The sequence below is a fragment of the Canis lupus genome, chromosome 14 (genome assembly GCF_011100685.1).
Source record: "Canis lupus familiaris isolate Mischka breed German Shepherd chromosome 14, alternate assembly UU_Cfam_GSD_1.0, whole genome shotgun sequence".
Taxonomy (NCBI): Eukaryota; Metazoa; Chordata; class Mammalia; order Carnivora; family Canidae; genus Canis; species Canis lupus.
Window position 1 is genome coordinate 44371356 of NC_049235.1, and position 27603 is coordinate 44398958.

Consider the following 27603-nt stretch of genomic DNA (forward strand, 5'->3'; position numbering starts at 1 on the left):
ACTTTCCTGTATCTTTAAAAATGAGTAAGTTCTGTATTTTTAAAAATGAATTTTTTCTGCTTTTAGGAAAAAAATTTAATTGTTTTAATGCATGGCAAACACAATCACTTGGGACGAACATCACAGCCCCCTTTGTCAGAGAAGTAATCCAGTGGAGTCACTATGCAGGAACAATACGTGGAGGTGGCCCAGGTTAAGAGGGTGGTATCTGGTAATACGTCTCCTCACCACTAAAAAGGTCCCTCTCCATGGCTGGTTTGAAGGAGGTGGGCTGGGTGCCAACCTGTACATAAACCACTAGTATGCCCACAAACAGGGGTAATGACTATTCCCTCATCAGACTTCTTATGTTTATTGCTGAAGAGAAAAAAATATTGCCAGGTAGGCCTTTCAAGAGAAAAAGAGAGACGAAAAGTTTAGAATTTGAAAACTGGCATCACAGGATTGTCAAACCATGTCATTGTATCCAGAAAAAAACTGAACATATGGATGCCAGTTTAATTCCATGAATGCTGACACTTCTTATGCCCCGAGGACCTTCTGATAACCCATCCGCCTCATCCCTCAAAAAAGATTACACGAGAGAGCTTTACTGTGTATAGTTTCTAGTGTGCAGGCAAAGACGCTTGGTAAGAGAGTGTCATGTGGCGTTTGGAGGAATACGAAAGAGATAGATGGTTGAGGGAGTTTGGACAGTCCCATATCTGGCATGGAACGCAGACAGCAACAACAACAACAAAAAAACATGAAAGAAAGAAAAACAGCATTAGGTTTTTCAAATTCCAACGGAGAGATTAACTCACTGTTTTTATTTGGTAATCAGAAGAACATACAGGTACTTATTCATTACTAGATGATGGGGAAAATTATACATAGACAGTCAGCCTCATCTGTGCAATAAAGATTTACAATAAACACATCTTGAGTTTATTGGGAGTAGTTTCGCATTTCTGTTTTACATGAATCTTTAGGAATTATTTTTCCATTTGGAGACATGATGCTATGGCAATTGAATAGTTTGTTTTCGTACAAACCAGCATCATAGGGAACAAAACAATCTTCTTTAGAATGGATGGCCATTCTTTTGCCCTTTGATACACAAATGCAAATTGCCACCTGCATTTTATCTACTAGAAACATATTTTACATCATGGAAATACATTCTATCACTGCTGTAAAAATAAACACAAGTCCATTTTACCATCTTCCCTTTTGCAAAAGCATTCTCAGAACACATCCAGAAATCTTTTCCTTATACCTCCAAAGAATTACTTATTTGGCACGATTTGGACTGAGTTTAGGGGGGTTGGTTCTGCTTGCCTCCCTTTTTTGAGTCTTGTTAAACACTCTTGGTATTAATCCAGACATTGCCCACAAATCTCGCTGAACAGCAGCAAAATCTAAGGCTGAGATGTGCTGAGTTAGCCATTCACATTGGGCCAATGCCCATACAGGGAGAAGATCTATCGATGATGATGAGCGCATGGCATCTTAAGGGGAAAAACCCTGGGAAAGCAAAACTTGGGCTCTACACTGAGGGAAGATGGTAGCATTACATTAGCCTCGAACGTGACTCACCTTGCTTTGGGTAACTGATCTCCCATGAGGATTTCCCATATCCTGCTTCCTTTCCCCAATCTATTCCCTATACTCCCCACTTACCTACCCCACCCTTGGCACCCAACATTTCCTCATGTTAATTACACTGGAAGAAGGTGCCTTTCTTTCCCCCATTATTTTGTGTTTCCTTGTGCTAAAATGATACCACAGGCAGAATGGCTTGCCTGGACAGAGGCAAAAGAAGGAATTTATGAAAGGTAGAAAAATGAGAGAAGAGAAGAAGGGAAAGGGAAAAAAGAAAGGTATGAAAAAGGAAGAAGATTCTTAAATTAGATAGGGGGAGGAGTCTGGCTGTACAGTGCGCACCAGAGCTGATAAAAACCTAACCGAGCTCTACAAATGAAAATAGCAAATATTTTTAAAAATTTTTTACAGCATATAAAATTGTATAAAAATATCAAAGCAAGAAAAAAAGGAAAATGTATACTCTACAATTCCATCTCTAGAATCAGTTACTGGACAGTACCTACAGCTGTAAGTTTTTACTACAAGTCTATGTATATTCGTGTGTGACTCTATCTCTGTACCATCATACATATACCCACTCAAAGACAAGGACACAAGTATACAAATACCAACCCCAAGATAGATCATGACAGAGAAGCAAAGACTTTACAAATAATGTGCCTCCAGGACAATCTATTTAAAGGCCAATCCATAGCTGTTGAGTTTTAATGGGCTTTATTTTAAATGAATTGTCCTGCACCATAACCTGACAGAGAAATACTTCTGCAGGTTAAGAAGCCTGCTCCCATGAAAACACATGGGTGAAGTTCAGTGATCATGGCTGAAGCTAACTAAAGATGAAGGCCTCCATGATGGCACTGACCAGCCTGCTCCAGCCAGCATATACCCTCAGAGATGAGGAATCTTCCCAAAGCAGGTTGGGTAAGTGTGCTCCCAGTGAGCTGAAAGGGCCCACACACCAACCCCTGCTTCTCCCAGCTCAGTGGCTAGGAACCTAGGTGAGGCCCAAGTTCATTGAGTGAAGCAAGCCATTGCCAGCGTTGATCCACTTCCACTTGGGAACAGGAACCAGAATAAATGTAAATTCATCTCAAATACATCTGCAATATTTTAATGAAAAATGGGAGAGGTGTGTGGAGAAGATTAGTTAAAATAACCAGGAACTAATCATGTTGAAACAGACTTTCATGAACTTTTCAGTCTGGGTTTTCCATGGCACTCTTTGTTGTTTAATGTAAAAACAAGGTGTTCTTTCAATGAAACAATCCTTGATTACTGCAGACTTTTCCTGGAAAAGTATGTTGTCTTTTACAAATGACTAATGAAAACATCCAGAGGACCACCTCCCATTTTTTAAACCTCTCTGAATCCAAACTAACTGAACTTTGTCCAACAGCCTAGGTGGCTCTGCTACCATTCTAATTCTAGTGTCACCTCAATGCTCAGTCTCTTCGACGAGAGGAAATCTTAACAACTGAAATTTGGTCTTGGCAGGTAATGTGTCCCTGGTTCTCAGAGGGATGTATCATAGAAATATTATACTGTTCATGATATTTTTTTCAGTAAGTTCATTTTCTAAGTGCTAATGACGCCTTTAATGATGGAGCTCTGCTGATGAATCATAAGTATTACTTTCCATTTATTCACACATAAGATCCAATATAACATCATTATTGCATTACTGTCCAATTTTGCTGTAGTTCAGTGCTGTACACCAACTCTGTAATAACAGCAGAGCAAAACTGGGCAGTGATTCCCACACTGCACGTGTAAAATCCCCTATTTGCTCCAAGACAGTCCACTTTGGATTTTAAATATTTCAACTTGGATTATAAATAAATCCACTGGTATTTCATATAGATCGGTGTCATCCCCTTTGGAAGAACAATTTCGGACAAATCCTGTTTTGTTGTGTTTTTATTTTTTTTCTTAAATCCAAAAGCCGCAGAGAAGTTTTTATTTTTTTATTTATTCATAAACTTGGCTCTGACGGTTTTCCCCAAACTACCTGCAGTTTTGTATCCCTTTTCACAAGCTGCTTACGTCACTAGAGTATGTCTGCATATACTTAGAAAGCAAGCTTTAGTGACACGCTTGGCATATAGGCGATGTGGAGCTTTGTTGGCACGCACAGGTACATAGTGGGATGCAGCTAGACAACTGTGCGCATGCTCCCTGAATGCTGGCTGTGTGCCAGGCCCTGTGGTGGGGGGCAGCACTGTGACTCCTGTTGGGATGCGCGGGGATCTCAGAATCAGAACAGTTTCCAACTGGAATAAAAAGGTTGTCTGGAGTCTTTAAATCCCCTTTACTGGGGACATAATACTGCATACTTGGGCTTTAATCTCAGAATCTTCTCTCATTAGGAGAAAAAGATTTAGTGCTTTTTTTTTTCTTTTGTTTTCCCCATGTTGCTCTTGACCTTTTCACTTTTCAAATTTACTCAAGGCATGGTTCTAGGTGGAAAATGTAAAGTCATTATATGGCTTTAATTCTGCAAATAAAATAAACAGGTACACTAGATTATTCTTTGGCTCTCAGATGTTTAGATACTATTTTACTGTTTAAGTATATTGGGTCCTTAACAGGAATCCTATCAGATGTTTCCAATAGTTTTTAAAACCTCCAAGAATGAAATGGATAATGGAGGAAAATCCATTTAAATTTAATGATTTAGAAATGAGTCTCTTGCCTGCTGCCATAAATTATTAGGGCTCATAAACTAAGAAAGGTTGGCATGAATAAAAGATGGGACAAAGGCCTCCCTATGGATCGGTCATTATGCCATCAAAACATACCACATCCACAAAACCTGGGTGTAGAGCTATGTGGTCACATAGGGAAACTTTAGGGTCAACTTCATTTGGAAAATGTTCCACCTAGGGAGATGTAGAAACTACGGTTTGTCAATGGTGGAAATGTCCCTACTGCTTTCTCCACATACTGGTCAATTCTTTTTTTTTTTTTTTTTTTTTAAGATTGTATTTATTTATTCATGAGAGGCAGAGAGAGAGAGAGAGAAAGAGAAAGAGGCAGAGACAGGCAGAGGGAGAAGCAGGCTCCATACAGGGAATCCAACGCAGGACTTGATCCTGGGACTCCAGGATCACTCCCTGGGCCGAAGGCAGGCGCTAAACCACTGAGCCACCCAGGGATGCCCCTGGTCAATTCTTAATTCAGGTGCGTAAGCCCTTGCTTTCTACCTGACAATGTAATACTGAGTAAGATGTCATACTCCATGCAGTGGAAGAATGTGTGGCCCATATCGCTGCTTCTTTGGCAGCTGTTTCAAGAGAACAAAAAGACCACAGAAATTGTGCTAGAGCTTTGGAAATATTGTTCTTCCAGTCAATACTGACTTGGGATCACAACTTCAATGTTTTATCAACTGCAGTATCAACTTATTCCACAATTAATACATTGGTTTACATTTTTAAAAAGTAGATAATTTTGAATTTTTCTCAATGTCCCTTCAAAATACTTCTTAAGGATTTAAAAAATGAGTTACATGGAGTTTTGCTTTTCCACACTGAGAATTCCAAGCAGAGCTCTATACTGCATGAAATTCTCTTCTCATTCTTTTTCAGCTATTAATGACTTAAAGCAAATGGAAAACATTACCATCTTTATTGTTCCTAGAAAAAAATGGCTATATTCCTGTTTCTATTTCAGATATTGTTTAGTCTTTCCAGTTAAGAGTATAAAAGGGAAGTTGTAAGCTTTCTATTTTGACCAGATGCAAAGCTCTATATACAGGACAGAAATGAGGTAAGAGGTTCAATTTTCAAGATGAAAAGTTCGACATGCCCTGGTTGTATTTCATTCCTCTACAAAACTATACCACCTCAAAGAGCATAGTTTGCAAACTGATGTCCCGTGGATGGAGTGCAGGTCATAGGCATGCTTCTTGCAACCAGCACAGTCTTTGGAGATTTCTGAACTTATTGCCAATATTTAAAAATTTGGAGAGGGTTTATATAAAAACCTAGGTATCTGTAGAGGACCCCCATTTGTACATAGCACTGATCCTGTAGCCGACTAGTAATTGCCCCCTTTCCACAACACACACCTCAACATACAAAAGGTTCCCATTCCTCACAGTCCCTCCTGTTCCTTATTGCCTCACTGGTACCAATTGCCATTGATCACGATAACTCTGATAGGACATGGCTTGCTTTTACTCATTTACCACTAGGCCCCTGACTTGAATTTGTGACCCCATTATTTACTGTGGTCACTGAAAAGCAGAGAGACCGACAGAAAAACACGTGTCATTACAAGGCAAAATGTAAAGATGACAAAGAACTGTGTTTAAATATTAGTACACAAATATGCATTCTTCACAAGAGTTCTTCAGATCTTTCTGTTGGGGGTATTTTGGCGAGGAAAGTAGCCTTGTAGACCACATAGATAGTCTCCTTTCTGTCTGAAGAAATAGGAATATTTTGCCTTAGCAATACAAAGATTTTTTAAATGTTTGTTTTGGTGTTTTTCATGTAGAAATAAATCTGCGATGGGGACTACACCTACGCCTATCATCTAGCTCTCTCTCTCCCTGTTAGCCAACCCCACTCCATCACCAGCATAATCATGGGGTTTCCCCTTGGGGAGGACTCAAAGATTCTCTTGTGAACCATAGCCACCTTTTAAGAATCAGTTTTATCCAAATCACACCATTTAGACCCATAACATTACCCTTCCCTTTACTCTACTGGATCCCATTTTTTACTTGGATTCAGGGGGTGTATCTTTATTCCCTTTCCATGCTACATCCACGATTCTTTCTCTTGATTTGTGCTATTAATTATCTCCTATGTGTTATTTTTAAAGACTCACTAAAATGAGAAGAATTATTTGACATATCTCCCTGATACTAATTCCCTTAGCACTTCCCTGAATAGAAAGAAAAGTGATTAAGTGAAACCATAAATATCCAACAGAAGAGGACCAGCCAGTGGTAAAAATTTCAGTAACCACTTAGTTATGGATGCTACCCAATGAAAACAATGTGCCTCCTACCTATACAATATGGTCATCAGCTGAAACATTCAGGTTTATATTAATGAATGCACAGATAAATTAAGCATTTACAAATAAAAAGTCCTATAGGATAATCTCTTTTTTAAAAAAGAATTTCATATATAAATGGAAAGACAAGCATAAGAACAATTTTTAAGTCTGAAAGAAAATTGGAGAAAAAGAATGTTCCTGACTCAGGAAAGGAAACAACCAGAGACTGGAATCATCATCTCATCTGTGATGAAGGGCCAGCATGGCTGTATCCACCATCAGTAGCCAGTACCAAAAAACAAAAACAAAAACAAAAACAAAAACAAAACCAATTTAAAGTAACAGCATCGACAGTAGTAAAATGGCAATTACTGCGCATGTGGCTTTTTCAGACCTCCCTCAGCATATCCAGGATGTCCATCCTCAGCAGGCCAGACAGGTGCCTTGAAAGCCAGGGCATTAGCAAAGAATTCTGAGGAAGTCCCTTCATGTTTTGTTTCTGTTTGTGCCAAAAGCTCAAGTTGTTTTATTTGCCTGGGGGAGGATCTCCCCAGAGTTCCTAGACCTCAAACCAGCTCCCAGAGAGCCATCTCTCGGAAGGAGGCGGCATGAGGGAAGGCAAGTGTGGGGAACTTGTTTCTGAAAGTTGGACACCTTCCCCAGATATGGGTCTTTGTGGAAGGAGGAGAAGGAGAGTGAAGAAGCTCAGCTAAAATGATGCAAGACACTGGCAGCCTCTTTTATTGTATGTGAGGTGTGTTTTACTCTTCTGAATCTGAAAAAAAGAAAAAGAAAAAGAAAAGTGTCAATGCTGCCTTTCCCCCCACCCCTTCTCCACCCTCCAGGTCTGAGGAGAAGAAAATCTGAGGAATCAAAGAAAGGGGGGAGGATCAATTATACATTTTTATACTAGTCATTGCTGCCTCTTTTGTAGTATCATTTGCTCTGTTCATAAAGGGAAACTCTCAGTGGAGAATTTCAAACACTGGTTACACTCAAAATCCTCATAGTTACTTTTAGCTTGATTATCAAACATTTGGTTCATGCAGTATGGACACTAAAATACTTTATTTTGCAACCAAGATGACAGTGACCACCAAGCTGGGATGATATGCCTCTGGAGTCAGTGGGATTGGAAGAAATCAGAGTCATCAAATCCCAGCCATTTCCATACCCAAAGCAATGATCCTCTCTCAGAATTTTTGCACACTTGCCCCCCTCAGAAGCCTCCTCAGGAAGATTTAAAGCAAGATGTGTTCCAACTGAAATCATTACACAGATAGGTAAATCACCTGACTTCTCTACTGGGCTGAGAGTGAGGCAATAGAGGAAGAAGACAAAGATGGAAACAGAATTAAGTTAATGAAAATAGACAATAGTGGATTTTTTTTCCCTGCCTGGCATACTCTACCCCATGCAAACTCACTGGGCTTGGGTAGAATTTCTAAAAGGCAAGCAGACAAACAAAAACCATCATGTTATTTCTTCCCACGAGTGTTGCATGGTCTGCAAGTCATTGTGCCTTAAAGTTAGAGAGGGTTCCTTCCTGTGTAGAGTTCAAAAGAGAGAGGAGTACTGTGGCTTAGATTTTAAGGATAACACCATTCTACAGAAACGTTAGGAGTCATTAGTGGATAAGGAACATTTCCTACTCAACTTGAAAGACTAAGATACTGTCCTAAATAAGATTTAGTTGAAATCAGGCAGCAAACTAGTTGAGAAATAGGGGAGCCCTATCTGATCTCTTGTAATTACTGTCAATTCTCAATTTGCTAGAGGGCAGTGATCCAATTCTCTGTTGTTCCTCTTTCTTCATTCTAGTCCCATGTATGTTTATCCTCCATCAGCACCTTCACCCATTTTTGAGAAGTAACAGAAAGAGAAATACTTCTGACCAATCAGTTTACTCTGATACAAGCACTGTGGGTGAAGAAGTCACCAGGCGCCTCTCTGCAACTTGCCAGTGAGAGAAAGGGGTGAAACAAAAGCTGAAATCCAGGCCTAGAAATCTTCCTTTGATTCTGATTGTCAATGTGCAATTTGGTCTGTGTGGGAGTTGCAAGACAGCACTCCTCGGTGGTGCTCCTGCCCTGCCATTATCTGTTTGAGGTCATCTGTAATGAGACTCCTTTTAGACAGTCATCAAAATACTAACTACCTTAGGAGATGTCCCCAGGCCCTCAAATATAAAACCCAATTTTATTATGATGATAGAAGTTTGAGGTTGATTTTTTAATAAATGATCAATTGGTTGGAAGGATGCTAGGGACAGCAGACAAGGACCACTGTTACACCCAGTGTGCCTCAACTAGCCAACAAGGGAAGTGATGCACATCTTCCTCCTTGTGGCCTGGATTAGCAGAGGTCAGCTGTCTAGCCTACAGGGTTCTAGAGATGGAAAGAAGTCCATCTAGGATCTTTAGTGGAACCCAAAGGCCCTTGAAAAAATACCTTTCTCCTTCCTAGTCATTGCTTCTGAATAAGATGAGAAGGACTGGCTGTGGATCTCCACCATCCCTCCACAGTCTTCTGGTCAAGGGATGGACGGAAGGGTAAATAAAGGAAATGTGTGTCTCAGCTGTGCCTGTGTTCATTAAGTATAACCAACAGTAAAAGATGCTCTGTAGTTGGGTCTGTGACCTGAATGACCATCCCAGCCTTCCCAAACACATGTTCTCTCTAAAGTAGTTTCCGTCCATAGATTTCTTAGAGCACTTACTATAAGGTAACTCCTATCATAGCTATCTGCAAGATGTTCCACGCAGACCATAGACTCCTTGGGGGTAGGGAAAACATCATTTATCTTCATAACTCTTTGCATATGTTATAATGTCCAACACACTGCACATGCTCAACAAGTATTTTTTAACTGAAAGGAAGTGAACTAAATAAGCGTCAGGTAAATGGGACAGATATAGAAGAATAACGAGTAGGAAGTCTCTCTCTACCCTTTTTGAGAATCTTTTCACAGCAGGAAATAAAAATTAAAAAGAAAATCATAAATGTATTTATTTAATATTTTATTCAATAGCAAGGCATGATATGTAAAAAATGTATACTTCCTTTGCAGAAATTGCCCCACTGTGGAGACTAATATCCCAGAGAAGAGCCACCTGTTGTGCAGGTAGCTTTGACATGGTCTGTAAATCAGGCTTGCTCCTCATTCACTCCACACTTCCTCCTCTGAACTTTGAGTGTCTTATATTTGCTTTGTTGTGGTTTGGTTTTATGTTTTTGTTTTCAATTTAAACTAAAATTAGATAAGCATTTTAAGCTAAAATTGGGTAAGACTACAAAGTATTAGGAAAATAAGTTCCTGAAACCAGATAAATGGCCATTCTGTATCTGAGATAAGGGATTATTTTTTGTTACAGAGTCTTTGAATTCCATTGATTGTAAATCTATGTTGCCTTTTGGAGGTCACAAAAAAGCAGTAAAATTCACCCACCTTTTTATGATTGATAAACAGAAATGGAAAATATCTTCACCTAACTTGGGATAATTTGTGAAAATATTAGGGCACCTGGGTGGCTCAGTGGTTGAGCATCTGCCTTTGGCTCAGGTCATGATCCTGGGGTCCTGGGATCGAGTCCCACACTGGGCTCCCCATAGGGAGCCTGCTTCTCCCTCTGCCTATGTCTCGGACTCCATGTGTCTCTCCTGAGTAAATTAAATCTTTTAAAAAAATCTGAGAAAATATCTAAGCAAATGTCATCCAACCACCCACCCCCTGACCAAAGACTTCTTATGTCTCGCAAAGGGGCAGCCATTGGAGCCCTGAATCCTGAAGCACATGCTGTATGAATTCACAGAAATATATTAACTCTATGGAAATGAATAAGAAAAAATGTAAAAATGTTTCAGTGACTTCATTTGGAGAAAAAGAGGTGGAAATTTACAACAACATGGTCTTGTTTATTCTACCCTTCCCACGTTACTCCTCCTCCAGGTAAGTGGAGATGCTGTATGAAACCATTTGGTTTAAAGATAATTGTTTTAAGAAGAGGCTTAAATTTCGATTTAATGTTACTTGACTCTAAAAATGTGTTTATCTGTCATAATGTTTATTCCTAGATCATCTCTGAGGCAGGCCTCACAGAAATCTGGCACCAAGCTTGAAAAACAACTGTAAACACTTTTCTCTTTCATTTTTCTTGGTTTTGATTTTTTACAGCCTGATTCAACTATCATCCAAGCTCAAAGAATAAAGCTGACTTGGCTGAGAACAGACCTGGGATTCAAACCAGATTTTTAGGTTCCAGAAACTCTACCATAGCTGCCTCCGTATGGAGTTGACTTTCTACGAAAACCACAAAATGATACAGTAAGCAATGGAAAGGAAGACTAAATGTGGTAAAACCAAACTCAATTTTGGATGTATAGTAGAATTTCTGGGGCTTATAAGTGGGTTCTGGTTTGGAATAATAATTATGAGAAAATGCTAAAAACAAAAAAACCCACATTATTTTAGATACAGCTATTAGAATTGATCTAGGCACAGATCTCACTGTTTTAGATCATAAATGCTATTTTAAATTGTTATCACTAAATATCCAAAAGCATATATTGCCTCCTTTCTCCATGACCCAAATGATAAAGGATATAATTACAATATGATTATTCTAAGTTAATTGTATGCATGTAATACTAATGCTACAGTCCTGCTAAGATACACGGGTGGATGGGTGGATGGATGGACAGATGGATGGATGGATGAACAGATGGACAGACCGAGAGAGTTAGTAAGTAAATGTATGGAAATATAACTTACTGAAACCTTGCCTAGGCCAACATGATGAGCTCCTAAAATTTAGCCATTTGATCCAAATACACAGAATAAGAACAGTACAAAAGATAGTAGTTCTTAGCTCCCACCTTTGCCCATTTTTTTCTTTTCTTTTGATCCACAGCATCTGTGCTATCATTGAGAATAATGATGGTATTAAACTTTTAGTCTCTAACTTTTCTGCCCTCTCCCTCCCTTTACACAGCATGGTGTTTCTTTCCAAACTTAAAATCTGTCAATAACTCACTCTCTTCTACCCCATGTTGCCTGAGGTATTTTACTGCTGTTACTCTCTGTATTAATAACTTAGTACTTTAACACCCAAGAAATAATGAAAACATCCAACTCTGCAAGTGCTCCAGGGTCTGGCCCACTCTTAAAAGGTAAGTAAACATCAGGCATCAGCAGCCCTTAACACTCTTTGGTGCAGGTGAGACAACCAAGATTTGTCTCCATACAAAAGTTTTGTTTCTGATCAGTCTTTGAATCTGCTATTTTTTTATTTAAATTCAATTAGCCAATAGAAAGTACATTCTTCATTTCAGATACAGTGTGCAATGATTTATCAGTTATGTATAACACCCAGTGCTATAACCACATCACGTGCCCTCCTTAATGTGCATCACCCACTTACCCCATCCCCCCACCCACCACCCCTCCATCAACCCTCAGTTTGTTTCCTAGTGTTAAGAGTCTCTCATCTCTAATGATTTTTCTCCCTCTCTAATGACTTTCCCATTCTGCTATTTTTGAAGCCAACAAGAAGCCAGAGACTGTAGAGACCAAGAAGGTCCTTCAGAGAAAGTTAAGTGAGGCTGGAATTTTAAACCTGAAACATTATGACTGCTCTTCATGCTTTTCTCAATTTTTTTAGTTTAGGAAAAGCAATATAAGATTCAAGATAAGTGAGAGAAAAAAACAAATATTTTCTCTCAAGTTTTCACTGTGGCTCCAGAGTATAAGATAAAAATAGCATGCATTGTAGAGGGCTAACACTTATGAAGTACAGACGTCATCACTTGAAGATCGTGGTGCCCTTCTGTGAGAATGCTAAGAATAAATACAAAGAGGAAGCTTCGATACTTGCTTGATATTGCATTTTTAACGGTTCTCCTTGCATGTGGGTGTCTAGAAAAGAAATGGCATTAACAATGTAGACAGTGCTAGCTCCTGGAACTGGCACATATTTATGGCAAAGGCAGCTGCTATTTTAAAGAATTTTTTATAATGTTAATAGAGTTTCTCTTGACAAATGCATTGCTACTTGTGTTTTTCCCATCCCTGTGTAGAATTTGACAAAATCTATTTTTTAAGGGGGAAAACAGATAAGTATTTATTTCATGAATACTAAAAAGTTATTTTTAATCCTGAACATCAGTGTTAAAGGAAAAAAAATCACATTTTCCACAGTTCCAAAATTATAATCCTTTCTGTCAGACGGGGTTCCTTTAAAAATACAATGGTACATTAAGAGTGTAACGAAATGTCTAGAAGATAAAGTGAAACAATGAAAGCTTATATACCAATAATTCCAAGGGAAAAAATGTTTAAAAAGATTAATTTTGTCATTACCGAAGTATACATAATATACTTTTATTTGACATTTCTACTATGTAGTTATTTGGTTAGAGACTGGAATCTAAATGGCTATATAAAAAACATGAATTGACTTTAGAGTATTCTTTAGCATAACACAATTTAATTATATTAAACCCACCAACCTTATGTCATATTATATGGATCATACCACCTATAAATGCAATATATGTATATGTTTATATACTACACATATATTTACACAATTATCTATAACATATCCCATATGTATATACATATATATTTCAGTTGCTGTTTCAATACTACAAATGTGAATTTCAAAAAAACAAGAATGTACAGGAGGATGCCACATGTTCCCTTATCATCTACCATGAGGATATCTATTATACACCCTCCTTGAGAAGCACAGAGATATTTACTAAACCTAAAAGTATATAAAAATACTATTTGGTTTGAAATGGATGTTTGTAACCAAAAGAGCTAACTGTTCTGATTCACTGTGACTCATTGATGCTAGAACCATGTGTAAGTAATAGGCTTTGTACTTCCTTGCTCCCAAGAATATAACACTGTAGTAAAAAGGAGCAGGAACATTTTGTAGTTCACCCTATTTGACCATTTTCTACCATGTATCATGGAATGGTTAACAGTCTTCCCCAAAATCCATCCAAAAAACAATTATGTTGGGTTTCAGCATTGCTGAACTCACAATAACTCTTGTTGGGTCAACCTACAGCACAGCTTCTGAAAATAGCTAAAAAATAACACTTAAGTATATCAATCAAAATGTTTTAGCAACAAAACCCTTTAAAATCTAATTAGTGAGGTTTTATCCAGAACATGAGGATAATAAGCATCTGAAAAATAATATTGCAATTTTCTCTTCCATTTATCAAACTTTTTATGGTTTTCCTTTGACAGGGACATTGGAGTGCAGGATTTAGACCCTTGGGTTATCACACAACTTGAGAAAATAAGGGTGTAAAAATGTTTTGAAAAACAAATATTTCATGGCTCTTCTTGCTAAACCATACCATTTACTTATTGTTGATGCTCCATATGTTAATATATACACATAAATTTGTTAAGTAAATGGGTCACAGGAGTTTTCATGGACAAATGGCTAAGGGAAATGGGATATTAATCAGAACATGTGTTGTTATGATGACTTATCTTAACTGGGACTCAGGGGACTCCAGATGTTTGGTCCCCGTACACGCATGGAAAATAATTCATAAGGATGCTGCGTTCTCATGTTGAGGGAACATTCTTCTTAAAAAATAGGCCTTCTTTTTGTCAAAACATAAAGGGCTACAGTGTAATATCTTCCCAGAACTAAGAAAAAAAATGTTCTCCTCTGAGAAGGAAAGAAGTAAAAACCCCAAAAGATGGGATTAACTATTTGTAGAAACTACCTCGAGACAGCAGAGGTTGACTTCAGTGGCATGATCAATAGTGAGGTGTACTGCAAATGATTCATGGCTAAAAACAGTTAAATACTGAAGTTTTATAAGTTTTGTCCTTAAAGGAAATTAGAAAGGACTGAAGGCTATTGTTACAGTAGCACTGCCTTGGGTGTGAGAGGAAAGGACAGTGTAATAGTTACTGCTGTCAGAACTGTTCACCATCCTTGGCCTTTTTTACCCACCACAGTTCATGATCTGAGCATACCTTTGGAGATCTGTAAAGCTTATGAAAATCTGGTAGGCTATGGTGGAGAATCAAAAACAATGCCTTAAAAACAAAGAAGTTTCTGCAAGGTTAAGGCCAGAAATGTGATCAATAACAACTAAAAGTGAACAAGAGATCAACCTATCTGACGGTTGAATGTGTGCTCGAAAAGAGACTTTTAGAAAGAGAGGTGCCATGGAGGAGTGCCTCTCACACTGTCAGAATGCAGGGCATTCGAGATTGCCCCCATCTATTCTTCCTGGCAAGGCTATCCTGATGGTGGAGACAGATGTATCAGGATATTCTACTTTGAAGTCACACTTTTTCATCAAGTAACTCCCCTTGTGTTTTCAGTTTGTCAAGCAACTTTCTTGTATGATTTGAGTTCCCAGGTAGGTTTTCCTTTAGGAGAAAGAAACCACTGACTGGACAGTTGACACAAATATTCCAGGGTACATCAGTAAGTTAGCAGTCAAAACCATACATTGATTATGAGTATTGGTGTTAGTGTCAACAAATCTTTTGCAGCATAACCAACTCTTGGTTTACGGTCAATATGAAACTCCTCTGCCATTGTGTAGAGTCCTTCTTGCTAATCAGCAGGCCTCCTTTATATCATCATATATAGCACAGGCTCCCAAATGATGGAACTGCTTGAGTTTTTCTCCAAATAAGATAGTTCTTATATAGAGAAAAAAATGAATAAAAATCCACAAAGTGTATTTCACTTCAAAAATCCTATGTCAAGAATTTTCAAGATTCCATAATCTTCGTCTATTACTAAATTGTATTATGTGTACCTTATGCAACACAAATTGGGATAGAAGTTTAAGATGGTCATTAAGATACTGCTCTTTAAGACTTGTGAACCCATCAGAATTCTGAATAAAACCATATAGACAGCTGCTTAGAAACAAGTCAATCTGTCAAAAATTGAGGAAAATATTAAGTGACTATAAATGCCTTTAAAGTCCCCCATGACTAGGTAGGATATATGGAATTGATTCAAATATGAATGTACTGAAGATGGGTAAATGTGTTCAATTGTTTCTATAGCTCTACATGGACCAAGGCACAGCCAGCATCAGCTGCAAGTGATAACGAAGCCCTGTGGGAAGAAACAGCATAGATTGGAACAAAGAGGAAATAAAAGGAGGCAGCGGCTACAAGCTATGGTTTTGAGGGTCTGAAATAGGGCAGGTCTTTATTTTGGTGTATAAAGACAGCCTAACAACCACTGTCCTGCGTAGTGTGGGGGAAAATATTTGGAAGAAAGAATGAGGTGAGCGTAATTCCCTGAGAAGAAAATACTGGGTACAGGTATCCATGCAGACTTGAAAACGGATGATTGCCTCAACAAATGCACAGCTCCTGAATAATGATATATGTGCCAGTGTGTTTGTTGCTTCTCAAATCTCTGAACATGAACTTAAGTTAGGAACCATCTCTGCTGTAAAGACAGACATGTGTCTCAGTTTTCCAGGCACCTATTATTGGACTGTTTCCTCCCTGGATTTGCAGAGAAGGGCACAACTCCAGGTCTGTGCAGGCCCTATCTATCTCTCTCTCTCACTATGAACTCCACTGCAACGCAAGACATGACACCCCACCCTTTAGGCAACTAACAAAATATTTTCAACTCTAGCTGAAAAATAAGAGCATCAAGTAAGACTCAGGTGTAAAGGTTCAGACTATATCCTTCCACTGCTTTTATTAAGAACTTGGTGCATCTATTAAAATAGAACAAAAGGAATCTAACAAAGTCAAAGTCATCCATTCCATTTATTTACCCACTTTCAAACTACTTTGGTAGGATCAGCTATATTAAAAAAAAAAAAAAAAAGGAAAAATACATCCAAATATGAGGACTCACATCCCAGGCAAAATGCTTGAATGTAAACAACAAACCTTTTAATCTCAAGTAGTTGTTCTACACGACCCAACAAGAATATTGGCTCCATTGTCTTTTGTTTTCTGTATTGAGATCCAAGAGATGAGAACATGAGCAACTTAAGAAATAAACAGAAAAAGTGCCTATAAGGAAATGAGCTTAGAGACTCATTTCCCCGACAGACAAAGGCAAGTAACAGCTAAGAAAGTTTTAGTGAATATAATATACAAGTATAAAATCATCTCTCCACGTATAAGTTTTATTTTGTTTTCTCTCAATATGGGTTTTAATTTGGCTTTTAATTTGCATTTCTTACTTATGTCTATGATTTCCTAATGTGCTTATTTGCTAGCTGTACATCTCTTCTTGTGAAATGTTTAAATCTTTTGCATGTCTTTAATTAAGTTGTTTGTTTTCTTATTATTGAACATAGAAGTTTCTGTATATATTTTGGATATAACTCCTTCAATACAAATAGGCTTTGCAAATATTTTCCCCAGGTCTGTGGGCTGTCCTTTCATTCTAATAGAAGCTTCTGAAGAGTAGATGTTTTTAATTTTGATAAAACATAATTTGTCAATTTGTTCTTTTATGGTTTGTACTTTTGGTGTCATGCCTAGAAAACCTTTGCCTAACCTGCGATTGCAGAGTTACTCCTGTTTTCCTAACCATAAGTTTTATAGTTTCACATTTTAAATTTAGGGTTATGATCTATTTTAATGTTTCCATATGATGTAAAATATGAGATAATTATTTGCATATCAGTATCAAATTGTTCCATCACCATTTGTTAATGACTACCTTTCTCCATGGAATGCCCTGCCCTTTGTTAATAAGTTATCCATGTATATGTGGATTTATTTCTGGACTCTCTAATCTATTGACCCATCTGTTTATCTTGATCCTAATACCACACTGCCTTAATTACTACAGCTTTACAGTAAGTCTTGAAACAAGGCTACCTTTTTAGTCCTCCAATTTTTCCCTTCTTTTTCCAAGTTGCTTTGTCTATTTTGGGTGCTTTGCATCTCCATATAAATTTTAGAATTGGCTTGTCAATTTCTACCAAAAAAAAAAAAACCTTCTAGAATTTTAATTGGGATTGTATGAATCTGTAGATCAATTTGGAGAGGACTTACATTTTCACTATCTCTGGAAAATCCCCCAGTATTTTGAAACTAAACACTATGCCTCTAAATAATTGTCAGATCAATGCAAAAATCAAGATGGAAATTAGAAAGTATTTTGAACTAAATGTGAATACAAATGCAACATGTTAAAATTTATGGCATACTACTAAAGTGGTACTTAGAAATTTACAGCACTTAATGCCTACATTAGAAAAAAATAAGTCAAATTAATCACATTAATTTCCATATTAAAAAACTAGAACATAAGGCAAACTCAACCCAAAAGTAAGCAGAAGAAAAAAAAGATAAATGAAATAAAAACAGAAAAACAACAGGGAATATTAATAATAATAATTAATAAAACTTATTATCCTCTAACCAGACTGGTCTAAAAAAAAAAGAGAAAAAAGATAAATTACCAATATAGAAAAATAGATTAAGTCACTACATATTCTACAAATAATAAAAGAATAATAAAATAGTATGAATATCCTTATGCCAATTTAATTCCACTATGACCTATAAATATACTTTGCATGACTTGGGTCCTTTTCAATTTATTGGGACTTGTTTTATATCTTACAATCTGGTCTATATTGATAAATGTTCTGTGTGCACTTGAAAAGAACGTGTATTCTTTATTGTTGGGTATTCTAGGAACACCACTTGGGTAAAGTTGGTTGGTAATGTTAAAATCTTCCTTTCTTGCAGATTTTGTATCAATAGATATTCTATCAACGATTGAGAGAGGAATATTACTGTCTCTAATAAAATCATGGATTAAAAAATTTTTTACAGTTCATTTCATGTATTTTGGTGCATAAATATAAAGGATTATCATATAGTCTTGATAAATGGGCAACTTTATTATGAAATGAACTTCTTTATCTCCGGTGATAGTGTTTGCAATGAAATCTATTTTGTAAGATACTAATGCAGGCCTTAAAGCTTTCTTTTTATTAGTGTTAATTGGTATGCCAATTTCCATCCTTTTACTTTTGGGCTATTTGTGTCTTTTTTTTAATAAAGTTAGACTATAATTGGGTTTTACAATCTGAAAACCTCTGCCTTTTTATTGGGGTGCTTAGGAAATTTAATGTCATAACTGATATCCTTAGTTTTAAGTCCATGATCCTGCTATTTGTTTCCTATTTGTCTCATATGTTTTTTGTTCCCTTATTACTTTTTGCCTTCTTACCGATTAAGTTTTTTTATTATTTCATTTATCTCTTTTGTTGGCTTATTAGCTATATGTCTGTGTTTTGTTATTTTAATTTAATTGCTTTAGAGTTTATAGCATATGCTTTTAATTTATCACAGTCTACTTTCAAATGATATTATATATATCACTTCATGTATAATATTAGAACTTTACAATAGTATTCTTTCATTTCTCTCTTCCCAGCTTTTTATGCTATTGTTGTCTTTTTATGCTATTGTTTTATGCTATTTCAATTGTATATGTTATTTTTTATTTATTTATTTATTTATTTGAGAAAGAGTGTGTACAGGAGGGGCAGAGAGAGAGAGAGAGAGAGAGAATCTCAAGCAGACTCCATGCTGATCATGAAGCCTGATCTCATGACCTTGAAATCACCACCTGAGCTAAAACCAAGAGTCAACCACCTAACCAAATGCACCACCCAGGCACCCCTCAGTTATATATGTCATAAATCAAACAATGTATTATCATAATTTTGTTCAAATAGTCGGCGATCTTTAAGAGGTTTAAATGATAAGAAAAAAAATCTTGTATATTTATCCATTTAGTTATCATTTTTTGTGTGCCTGATTCTTTTCTGCAGGTTCATATTTCCAACTGGCATAGTTATCCTACTGCCTTTCATTAACATTTCTGGTAGTGTGGATCTACTGGTGATGAATTCTTTCAGCTTTTATATCTGAAAGATATGTTTACTGTGTATGGAATTCTTTTTTAAAAAGATTATTTATTCATGAGATGTGTATGGAATTCTTAATTGAATTATTTTTTTCTTTCAGCATATTAGCTCCACTGTCTTCTTATTTGCATTGTTTCTGATAAGAAATCTACAATTATCCTTATCTTTGTTTAATGTACTTGAGTTTTTCTATTTCTCTAGCTGTTTTTAAATTTTCTTTTCTTTACTGGTTTTTAATAATATGATTATGCCATGTTTTGGTGTAATTTTCTTCAAATTTCTTGTGCTTGGTCTTTACTGAGCTTCTTGAGTCTGTGCATTTATAATTTTCATCACCGAGCAAAATTTTAGCCATCAAATATTTTTCTTTCCTCCCCTCCCTCTTCTTTATGTTGGGGATTCCAATTACACATACATTAGGCTGTTGAAGATGTCCTACAATTCATGGATGCCCTTTACAATTTTCTTTTGGTTTCATTTTGGATAGTTTTTCACTACTCTTTTCTTCCACAGTGTTTATCTCATTCACTATATTTATTATTAATCTTACCCAACATTATTGGATAATTTCATCCAGTGTGTTTTCCATATCAGACACTGTACTGTTCATCTCTAGAAGTTTCCCCTTCTTTATATCTCCCATGTCTCTAATCAACTTCCAAACATATGGGCTATAGTTATAAGAACTACTTTAATGTTCTTGTCTGCTATTCTAACTTCTATTTCAGTTCTGGATTGGCTTCCATTGTTTCTCTCTCTCTCTCTCTCTCTCTCTCTCTCTCTCTCTCCCTCCCTCCCTCCCTCCCTCCATCCCTCCTTCCCTCTCATTACAGGTAGTATTTTCTTGCTTCTTTGCATGTCCAATAATTTTTTGTCAACTATTGGATATTATGAACTTTACCTTGTTGGGTACTAGATATTTTTGTATTCCTATATATGCCTATGAACTTTAGTCTAGAGTAGAGTTAAGTTATTTGGAAACACTCTGATCCTTTTATGTCTTGCTTTCAAGGTTTATTAGATAAGACCAAAGCAATATTTAGCCTACAGCTACCTACTCCCCCATTAATAAAATAAGACAATCGGGTGGATTCTACACAATTCTCTTTAAATGATGAGGTCTTCAATCCAGCTAGTTGGAATTGGCACTTTTCTTGCCTTATATGAAGTGTGAACATTAGGACCATTCCTTCTAATCTTCTTGAATGGTTCTTTCCTGATCTCAGGCAGTTTCCTATCTGCATGGTCAATCAGTACTCTGATGAGTGGATACTCTTTAGATCTCTGGACTTCTATATCTCTACAGATCTCTCTTCTCTGGTACTTTATCTTGTTAACTTCAGCCACCACCGCAGCTCTCCCTGGATCTTTATTCACTTCTTCAACTCAAGAAGTCCATCAGGTCTGCCTGGGTTCTCCCTCATATGCTGCCTGGAAACCCTCTCAAGGGACTACACTGAAGCAATCATAGTGCTTATTTCATTTGTTTCCTGTTTCTTGAAGATCACTGTCTTTCATTTCATTTCTTTTTTTTAATATTTTTATTTATTCATGAGACACACACACACACACACACACACACACACACACAGAGGTAGAGACACAGTGTCTTTCATTTCTTAATGTCCAGTATCTTGAAGACTATTTTTCCACATAAGTTGTCTTTTATTATGATTATTATTGTTTCAGGTGAAAGGGTGAATCTAATTCTTATTAGTCCTCTTTGGCAGAAGCAGAGGTCCATAAATAGTCTTTTGTCTACCCTTTTCACTTTATATTGCTGACTTTAAATTTCATGAACATCTTTAAATATTCCGATTCCCAGAACATTCAGTGAAGGAGAAATTCCTGCTGAACTCCTCTGGAGCTTGGCAAACAACCCTGTAGGGCCTAATTATAATCAATCTTTTAAGAGACACAAAATGGTGGCTATCTCTTATATCTCTGTTAATGTAGTCAAATAAAGTTAAGGGCAAATTCATATTTCCGAGCAATTCTTAAAAATTTTGGCAGGTCCAAGAGGCTATGCTGTTTCAAAAATGGCTAAAATCACACTGAAAAAGAACTCATTCACTGACACCCCACAAGTCTCCCAGTGACACTGTAAAAGTTTAGGCCCTAAGAGAATCTTGGCTCAGAGGCCCAGTCTTTTTATGTTAGTACATTTCTCCCTAAGAGTAAACAAGGTAGTTTCGAAGGACATTCATTCTTTAAAGTCAGTTTGAAAATTAGTGCTACAGGATACTAAGGAGAACCTCAGTAGCCTGACAGAGATAATGTACAACTGCAATGTGTTCACTATGCCAGGATGTAATTTATGCTTTCAGCACACACTCCTTCCCTCTGTGAGTGCCTCAGCTCACTGGGGTTTGGGAATAACCAACTGCGGTCCAGTTTCCATCAAGCTTCTTTCTGAATGCATACAATGTTGCAATTTCCAACCATAGTGGGTTTGGTCATACTGGGCACTGAACTGTGCTTGGATATTTCCTCTCAAAAATTAGACAGAGCTGGTCACCACTGGTTCCCAGGGGGAGAGGCATGAAAAATAGTTAAATTGGCTTCCTCTAGTTATCAAATGTAATAGGATCTATTAAAAAGAAATAACAAAATGTATGTGGTTGTTACTAGACAGCTTTTAAAAATAAATGTACCCACTATTCATGTATCATTTAAAATTTTTCCTAGAGTTTCGATGACCAAAATTGAAGAGATAAATGAGACTGACTGAAATCTTTTCTACTTCATGCCACCAAGAATAGCTTTCATCCTAGTAATGATTTTTGGCTAAGATAGCACAAGTAACTAAAGCCCAATGACCTATGTCCTTATGATATCAAAGCAGTAAGAATAACTGATATCATATTAGCCCATCTATGAAATTAAAATACAAGGTTGTTCATGTCCAACTTTGTGTATAAACTTGCTAGTATTATGAATATACCAGACCCATTTAAAGCAGTGGAAAGTTAGAGTTATGGAGGGAAAAAGAATTTTTCTTATTACTGTACCCTGTTCACCACCCTATGGAATCAAGAATCCTGTTCATTAAACAATCAAGCTTTACATTTATTTGTCCAATAGAACATAATACCTATTTACCCTCTCCCATACAGCCCTTTTATAAAAAAGTTGCTTAATTATTTTAAATACTTGGGGACAATTAAATTATAAGGGCTCAGGTAAAATAAAAGGGCTTCATGAAGGTAATAAAATCTAATTCACAATGCCCATATAATATCATAATAGATATTTGTAGCACAATATGCAACAAGATCCCATGTTAAAGATTTGGGACTCAGTTTATTCTGCGCTTTTATGCTGTAGGAATTTAGATAGGCCACTGAATTCAGGATGGGCCAGGTGTTCAGGTGCTGGGTTTATACATTACATTTATACTGTACATTTTCTGGCTTGCATTACCTTGACTTGGTTTAATGATATCTGGCAACAAATCTTACCCTACAGCAGAGTCTAGCTAGGATGACTACCATTTTGAATTCTGTTTTGTCTCCCATGTAATTCATGTCTTAGTCACAATCATTTGAGGAAGGTATTTTTATTAGGTACATGGATTTCACTTACATAAACAATTTGGCGCAAAACTGCATATGGATGTTTCCTAGATATTATGTGATAAGACACCTTGAATGAGCTTAAAAGAAAAGGCTTAAGAACCGATTTCACACATGAGTAAAGAAAACCTGTCATAGTGGCTTGAAGATGAAAGCTAGAAGGGCTGCTTCCTTTTTAATAGGTGGAGTTGTGTTCAAATTTTTTCTTACTCTTCGAACTGAATACACAGTATTTGTTCTTCAATGACATTTAAACCAAACTATCAAAGAACAGCTTAGCATCCACAATGTCTCCAGGGAGGCATAACTCAAAGAGAGTCTGGGACTTTTGAACAAACCATTACCTAGAAACTTGCGTTTTCAGTTTATCATGTACACATATGAAGGAGTTGCTATGCATAAGCCCAAGTTACAACTGAACCAGGAGATTTATATAAAAGGCGGGAGCAGTTTTCTCAGTAGGATAGTACAAAGTCTGAAAGAGAATAAAATCTAAACTTTCAGGTTTTAGAAAGAGTAAGATGCTTTGTGAAAAGTAAGAGCAATGTTCATGGAGCACATCACAAGGTAGGTTCATTCTACCTTGGGTATTTGGTGGGGTTTGCCATCCAAAGCTTGCCTTTGAGACTTGCTGACCAAACTGCATTATACAAATATGTCTGTTTTCCAATATGTGGGCCTTCCAACATAGTGATAACACTGGACAGATCTCTCATCTTATCAAAAGTAATAATTCCTCATTAAAAGAGAAAATGTGAAAATTGAAAACATAGAACATTTCCCATTTATGCTACACAACTCACAATCAAAGACTTGTATTCCATCTCATTCCAACCAGCAAGTCTAGAGTCAACTTTAAAGTTAAAATGAAAAAATGCCAAGTGGTAAAGACAGAGTGTAGAATGCATTTGTGATGGAGAAAGAATGGTGGAGGGGAAGAGATACAATGATAATCTGTAAATTATTGAAATAGGGATTGAGTACTTCTTAAATGTAGTGAAGGGTTTTTTCAGGGTATAATACAAGAATATATTAACAACCACGATTTCAATTCTAGGTGTAATTCTAACAAACCTGCATTAAATTGCACATTTTATGGAAAAATATAATGGGAATTATGTTCTTACCATCTGTTTTCTTTGAATCACTTCCGACATTAGATTGATCCTTCCTGTCTGTCTTATTTTTACCATCTTTCAAGTCACCTGAAAGTAATAAACATGACAAACAGTATATGTATATAGTTAAAAGGGAAGTTATAACTAGTCTTAAACTTGTCAAGGTAAAAAGATGAAAAAAATCCATAATTTTAGTCATGAAGGGGGTACTTGTCTGAATGTAAATATCTTTTTAATCCATATATTAGGTCTTAAAAGCTAGATTATGATCTAGAAATTAAAACAAAGTTCCTGTTAAGCAACATTACACTTAAGCCAATAATGTTTATTTTCCAAGAAAGGCAATTCAGCTTTATTACTGAGTTGTGGAGTGTGGAAAACTTAGGTCAAATGTAAGTTATCCCAGCTAATAGCTACTTAACCTCTATATGCCTCAATTTCCTCATCTGCAAAATGGGGATGATAATAGCTACTTTATAGACATAATAAAAGGACAAATGTATTTAAGTTAGTGAATGTGATATCTGGCACATCATACAATGACAACTGAACTCTAAAACAGAGTTATAAATGGTATTCTAAGTAATGAGCTTGTCAAAATATGATTTGTAAATGTTAAAAAAACACTATGCAGGGGGATCACTGGGTGGCCCAGCGGTTTAGGGTCTGCCTTTGGCCCAAGGCGTGATCCTGGAGTTCTGGGATCGAGTCCGAGGATCGAGTCCCATATCAGGCTCCCTGCATGGAGCCTGCTTCTCCCTCTGCCTATGTCTCTGCCTCTCTCTCTCTCTATGTGTGTGTGTCTCTCATGAATAAATAAATAAAATCTTAAAAAAAAACACTATGCAAACAAATGTAGAATAAACACATGTCAAAAACTTAATTCATTCACAAAGGAATCAGAGAGATGGTGTTAAGGGCATTTAAGGAAATGGGTATTTATAGGTAGAAAACTGTTAAAATAAGATTGATGTGTTAGAAACAAAACTGGTCATGTCCTACAGGGCAATAAAAATAATAACTTATGAGTGGGGGGAATCTCTTCTAACAGTTAAAAATCTCTAAGTTAGCATGTAACTTTACAGTACCTAGGCTTGAGTCAAGGTAAATGACAAGGTTAAACACAGTCATGTTCTAAAGCAGAAGTCACTGGGCAACCCAGGTGGCTCAGCGGTTTAGCACTACCTTCAGCCCAGGGTGTGATCCTGGAGACACAGGATTGAGTCCCAGGACGGGCTCCCTGCAGGGAGCCTGCTTCTCCCTCTGGCTGTGTCTCTGCCTCTCTCTCTGTGTGTCTCTCATGAATAAATAAATAAAACATTAAAAAAAAATAAAGCAGAAGTCATCAAAATGTAGCTCATGGGCCAATCTGGAAATAGAGATCTTTGGGAATATCATGTCCATTTGTTTACATATTGTCTGTGGCTGCTTTCATGCTGCAGTGGTAGGTGCCACATAGTTGCAATGGAGACACACAAAACTAGGAGTAGTTAATGGCTGGGCTAACACAGAGAAAGCTTGCTGACCCTTGTCTAAGAGAATTAAATAATCCCTGGCCACGTTTGTCCACCAGTAATGTCACTGTGACATTGAAAGGACATGGCATCCCTTCCCCCAGCCCTATTCTCAAGTTTTGGAAATTCTTCTTACAATCTTACTAATAGCATCTTTGTTTTTAGCCTGCATAAAACCCAGAATACACAACATTACAACTAAAATACCAGTACTTCTTAAAACAAGAAGACCCTAAGAATAATTGCAACCAGGGAGGACTATCTTTTTTTTTTTTAAAGAAAAGATAGAGGTCCTATCTTTTTTTTGCTTTCTTTGTGCCAGGCAATGTGATAAATGCTTTGTGTGCAGCATTTCACTAAATTATTTCAACAACCCCATTATGAAAGTACTGTTATTGCAAGTAGACAAATTCATCACAGTTTAATTCACTAAATTATCAATTTGCAGAATAACAAACTCATCAAATGATGTTTTCCAAGTGTGGGTTTTCCCTTGACTTCACTACAGCCACTGTGTCACACACTGGTCAATCCTGCTGTGTTGAGTGCAGTGCACTGGCTGCTGGCTGCCAATGGTTCACAAATCATCCTGGCCCCATCTCTGCCTATAACCTTGCATGTATTTCTCCTTCCAACAGCAGAAATGCTCCTGTTGGCCTCTGCAGACCTGGTTTAAGCAATTCATCTGACAGTTTTTGCATATATGGCCAACTGATCTTTCCATAAAGTGATTTTGTTTAAGCAGACTTGTGAAGAATGGACATGAAACTCATATTACCATCTCCATTTTATGGCTATGGAACCTAAGGCTTGGAAAAAGTAATCTACCACAATATACACAGATGGCTTTGAGTCTAGAAGCTAAGCTTTCAACCACTGTATCTTGCAACTTTCCTATGAAGCTTAAGTTTTCAATTTCTGTTTATTGCTGCCATTTCTAAATGCCTTAGGCCTACATATTTATAAAGAAATGGTTATCTAAGCATAATTCAAGACCATTTGGGGTTGTAATATATTCAACATAGTAAGTATTTTCAATGGAATTTGATAAATCCTAAGCTAAGAGTCAATAAATTCTCCAAGTTTCCTCTTACTCTTAATTCTGAAATAGGATGAACTGGCTGAAGGGACTGAGGTAAAAGGGGGTCAACTCTAGGCAGGGTGTAAGCAGGAGGAATTCAAGTGAAGGGCATGGTCATCACCTTTTACCACCACCAATGGCCAAAGGGAGAATTCCTTTGGAGGTCCCATGAACAGTTCAAATATTGGCTCTTGTTTTAAGGATGCCAGAGATGGATTCAAGGATTTTGAGCCCTATCGTCAAACTAATTCTCTGTAGAAAAAAAATCTTTCTTTCCTAAATGAGCCTTCACATCCTAATGCATAATACTTTACACCTTCAAGGTTTCCATGGACTGGAGCTTTATGTACAGCTGCATCAAGATCAGGATGTCTTCCAGAAGTCATAGGGGGGTTCAATTTGCTGGATTCTAGGCAGCAGCCTGTGGCAACCTGCCTTTTCCTCAGTCAGGGTTGGGGAGGTTGAGAAAGGAAGTACCTTGTTGGAAACCAAAGCTTAAGGGATCTCATATATGCTGATGAGAACACCTTTAGAACTCCACTTAACCAATGTTCTCTGGTTCTATCCCGGAAGTATCTTGGGTGACCACAAAGAAGGATTATGGGAAAGTGACACATATTTGTTTGATGATGTTCCTTGAACAGAATCCATTAGGTAATTTCCCATGGGTTGTATATGGAGTAATGGCTGATCTGAGCTGTTATTCAATAAACAGAGGAAACAAAAGAGCCTTTCTGCACAGTTATAAATCATTTTAATTAGACTGCTGTAACACAGTCCCG

At 37.0% G+C, this 27603-nt stretch overlaps 1 protein-coding gene across 9 annotated transcripts in view; it reads right to left on the reverse strand.

Moving 5' to 3' along the window:
- The window catches only part of PDE1C (phosphodiesterase 1C), a 488275-nt gene that overhangs the window by 24633 nt on the left and 436039 nt on the right, over positions 1-27603 (reverse strand). For 8 of the 9 annotated variants that reach the window (XM_038557256.1, XM_038557259.1, XM_038557261.1 and 5 more), the window contains one exon: positions 24236-24313. In XM_038557256.1, coding sequence (XP_038413184.1) covers positions 24236-24313 — 78 coding nt within the window. Of the gene's footprint in view, positions 1-766; positions 7373-24235; positions 24314-27603 lie in introns of those variants that run through there. The other variant, XM_038557260.1, reaches the window with a different exon arrangement.